This window comes from Pygoscelis adeliae, unplaced genomic scaffold, assembly GCF_000699105.1.
Source record: "Pygoscelis adeliae isolate BGI_AS28 unplaced genomic scaffold, ASM69910v1 Scaffold180, whole genome shotgun sequence".
Taxonomy (NCBI): Eukaryota; Metazoa; Chordata; class Aves; order Sphenisciformes; family Spheniscidae; genus Pygoscelis; species Pygoscelis adeliae.
In genome coordinates this window covers 84,753-87,822 of record NW_008823956.1, presented here as the reverse complement: position 1 = coordinate 87,822, position 3,070 = coordinate 84,753, and the positions used below count along the sequence as shown (strand labels likewise).

The 3,070-nt window shown below is 50.4% G+C and overlaps 1 protein-coding gene across 1 annotated transcript in view; it reads left to right on the top strand.

Moving 5' to 3' along the window:
• MKS1 (Meckel syndrome, type 1) overlaps positions 1–3,039 on the top strand; it is an 11,535-nt gene extending 8,496 nt beyond the window's left edge. Inside the window, exons 12-16 of the mRNA XM_009322997.1 lie at positions 577–684; positions 1,250–1,383; positions 2,135–2,217; positions 2,300–2,397; positions 2,899–3,039. Coding sequence (XP_009321272.1) covers positions 577–684; positions 1,250–1,383; positions 2,135–2,217; positions 2,300–2,397; positions 2,899–3,005 — 530 coding nt within the window. The 3' untranslated portion in view covers positions 3,006–3,039. The remainder of the gene's footprint in view (positions 1–576; positions 685–1,249; positions 1,384–2,134; positions 2,218–2,299; positions 2,398–2,898) is intronic.
• Positions 3,040–3,070: the final 31 nt, after the last annotated feature.

The following is a 3,070-nucleotide window of genomic DNA, read 5'->3' as shown; positions in this document are numbered from 1 at the left end:
TCCTGCTGCTTCACTACGCTACTGCTGCTTCCTCACCAACCCCATTGCTCTTTGGATTGCAATTGCTAGGGACAGCTTTGCGGCATGCCTTGCCACTTGAATCCAATGTACGCATTGGATTTGAGTATTCAACCAACACTAATGAATTTTCAGCCTAGAATAAGCACAATGAGTTTGTTTCATCATGGAAAAAATAAATGCTTGGAGACCTGTAGGAGAATCCAAGTTAATAATCCCCCAATAATGGTGGGAAAGGTCAGAGATAAAAATGTTCCCCTGTTTGGCATCAGATCATTCACAAAAGATTGTCTTGTCTGCTTGAAGATAATTGAGAAACCAGTTTGGACTTGCTCTCAAAACAAAGAATTTTCCCAGATTTTTAACATCAGTAATTCTGTTTTCATCCTCAAATCTGAGGGTTCAGCTTTTACAGGGGAAAATAATCACCCATACAAGTTAGTCATTGTAGAAGTAGTACAGAAAGGACTTCCTACTAGTGGAGTTGGGCGTTTAGCAGTTTTTTTTCTCTGCGATAGTCTCTCTTCCAAAGCTGTGATCTGCTCCCCTTCCTTGCAGACAGTCTCCCTCAGTGGCCTGTTCTCTACTTTGAGGTCCTGTCCCTGGATTTCTGGCAGAGGTATCGCGTTGAAGGATATGGCTCTTTGGTGCTGCCAGCATCTCCAGGTAAAACATACTTGGGGCATTATGTTAATTGTCTAGGAGAATGAGTTGAGTGGTTCTGTTGGGAATGGATTCAGCTGGTCGTGGGGAAGCTTTGCCTTTGCATACTGAAGGGGATAATTAGCTGTCTGTGGGGCAGCAAAGAAGGATTTGATGCATCCTGCACCATTCTGCCTTGTTGTTGAGACGCATCTTGTGTTGCTGTCCTTGCTCCTTCAGTGGTTCCGTCACAAAATCTTGTGTGATAAAGCTCTGGGGTGATGCTGCATATCCATCTTTACAATAGCAGTAGCCCTCTCTGTCCCACATGGAATCTGAGGGTCACAACTATTCTGACACCCACGTGTAGTAAGGAGATGCTCCTCATGGGCAGGGGGTACTTTCAACGCTGGCTGTGTGACTGGATGGGGCTGACTCACTGGGAAAATGTTACAGAGATACCGTGCAGTGTTTCCATTTCCAGCCTACGTGGTGTGGGTCAGCAGGTATCCATCTACCATGCTGTCCTCTGTGACTCTGAATAGATTGTTGGTCATAGCTGCTAAGCTGTCCTGTTGTCCTGGGTCAGGTCTCCACATGCTCACCATCCCTACCTGGCGCCCTGTGGAGCTGGGGACAGTCGCTGAGCTGAGGAGATTTTTCATTGGTGGATCTCCTGAGCTGGAGGACATAACCTACGTCAGGATACCATCAACCTTCAAGGTGGGCTCACCTGCAGGGCATTGCTCTTGCTGGGAGATGGTAGATTATGCTCACGGCTTCAGATGTCTGTGGACAGCCTGGACCAGATTTGAATAAGGATGAGCTGGTGGTTCTGTCCCTCTCACTAAAGAAATGTCTCCTCTGTGAGACTTGTGATCATGAACAGAGGAACGGCAAACGCTGAGGCAGAGCTCTCTGCCTTCTGAGGTGTGTGCAGCTTAGAGAAGTGGGTGAGCATGGACCAAAGCCTTGACTTACCCCTGCCTGTGCTGGCCCTCTCCAGAAAGTGTCTGTCGGGTCAGCATTTGTTACCAGTTATAGACTTCTTCCTGTGTTTTTGTAAGGAATCTGGGCTGTACTGCGCCTGGAACAGTTTCCCCAAGCGAGAAGCCGATGGGTGTGAGGCAGGCAGAAATTTCACAGGAAATTTCTGAAGAAAGCTGCAGAGGTGCTCGCTGGTGTAATGAGCAAGTTGATCTTAGTAGCAGCTTTGTGTGGGAATGAGCCCTGATGCAGTTGTTGAAACCTTCCTCCACTGCACTATCAGCTTGCTAGTGTTTAGGTCCTGCCCTCAGCACAGCCTAGAACTGTCTGCCCTTCTTTCAGACCTCGTTTTCTGTGTGCAGTGGGGAAGGGAGAGACTCTGCCCACAGGAGTGCATGCTCCTGGTGGGGCACGCTTGTTTTCGCTAGGGTCAGCCTGCTGCAGCAGGTGCAGGCTGTGGTTACTCTAATTTGCGCTGTCCTTGCAGGGAGAGCGTCTGAGCCGCTTTGGTTTTCGCACAGAGACAACGGGGAGCGTCACGTTCCGGCTTTACTGTCTGCAGCAGTCTAAGTAAGTGCAGCAAAGTGAGTACGAGCTCCATCTTGTGTGCTGTGTTTTGGCAGCCCTGACCTCCTACTGTACTTCTGTGCAGAGCCTTTCTGGAAACCAGTGCCCTGAGGCAGCGCATGCAGAGTGTACTGGACCGGCTTGGAGGCTTCAGCCAGCAGAGCTCTGTCTACAATGTTTTGGGTAGGGCTTTCAGTGTCATTCTCCCTGGTGAGCCTTTGGCTCACTTTTGCCCCCTTTTTACAGAGCGGGCAGGATATTTCAGGAGAATCCATTACTGTGGGGATAATTGCCCCCCCATCAGCTCTCTGAGTCCATAGCGGAGGTTACACGTTCTCATCTGAGCTGGAAGCTTCAGGAGGCATCAGCTCTCAGCAGGCAGGAGGGATAACCCCTCTGTGAGGGCAAAGCCTAGGCTGGGCTGCCCAGTCTTGCCTGGCACTGAGCATAGCTTGTGGCACTGATGCACAGGCTCTGTCTCTGATTCCATTATGCACAGAGCAAAGACAACGCTAGAAATAAGTGAAGAGAGCAGCAAGGGCCGGGTGCTTTGTTGGTGGAACTTAGTAATAGGAAGTGAGACTCCTGCTCCAGGAGAGATGATGTTCACTGGACAGACTCATCCCTCCCCTTCCCTGAGGCTGTCTGATGCATTCTGTCTTGCTGTCACCTGCTGTGTTGCAGAGGCTTTCCAGAGGGCACGGCGCCGGATGCAGGAAGCACGCGAGAGCCTTCCTCAAGACCTCATCAGCACCTCTGCCTCCACCGTGCACCAGTCGCAGGAGCCATGATCGACCACCTCCACTGCCTGGGAGCACTGAGCATCTTCTCTCCGACGCAAGCTCCCGTTGTTCAG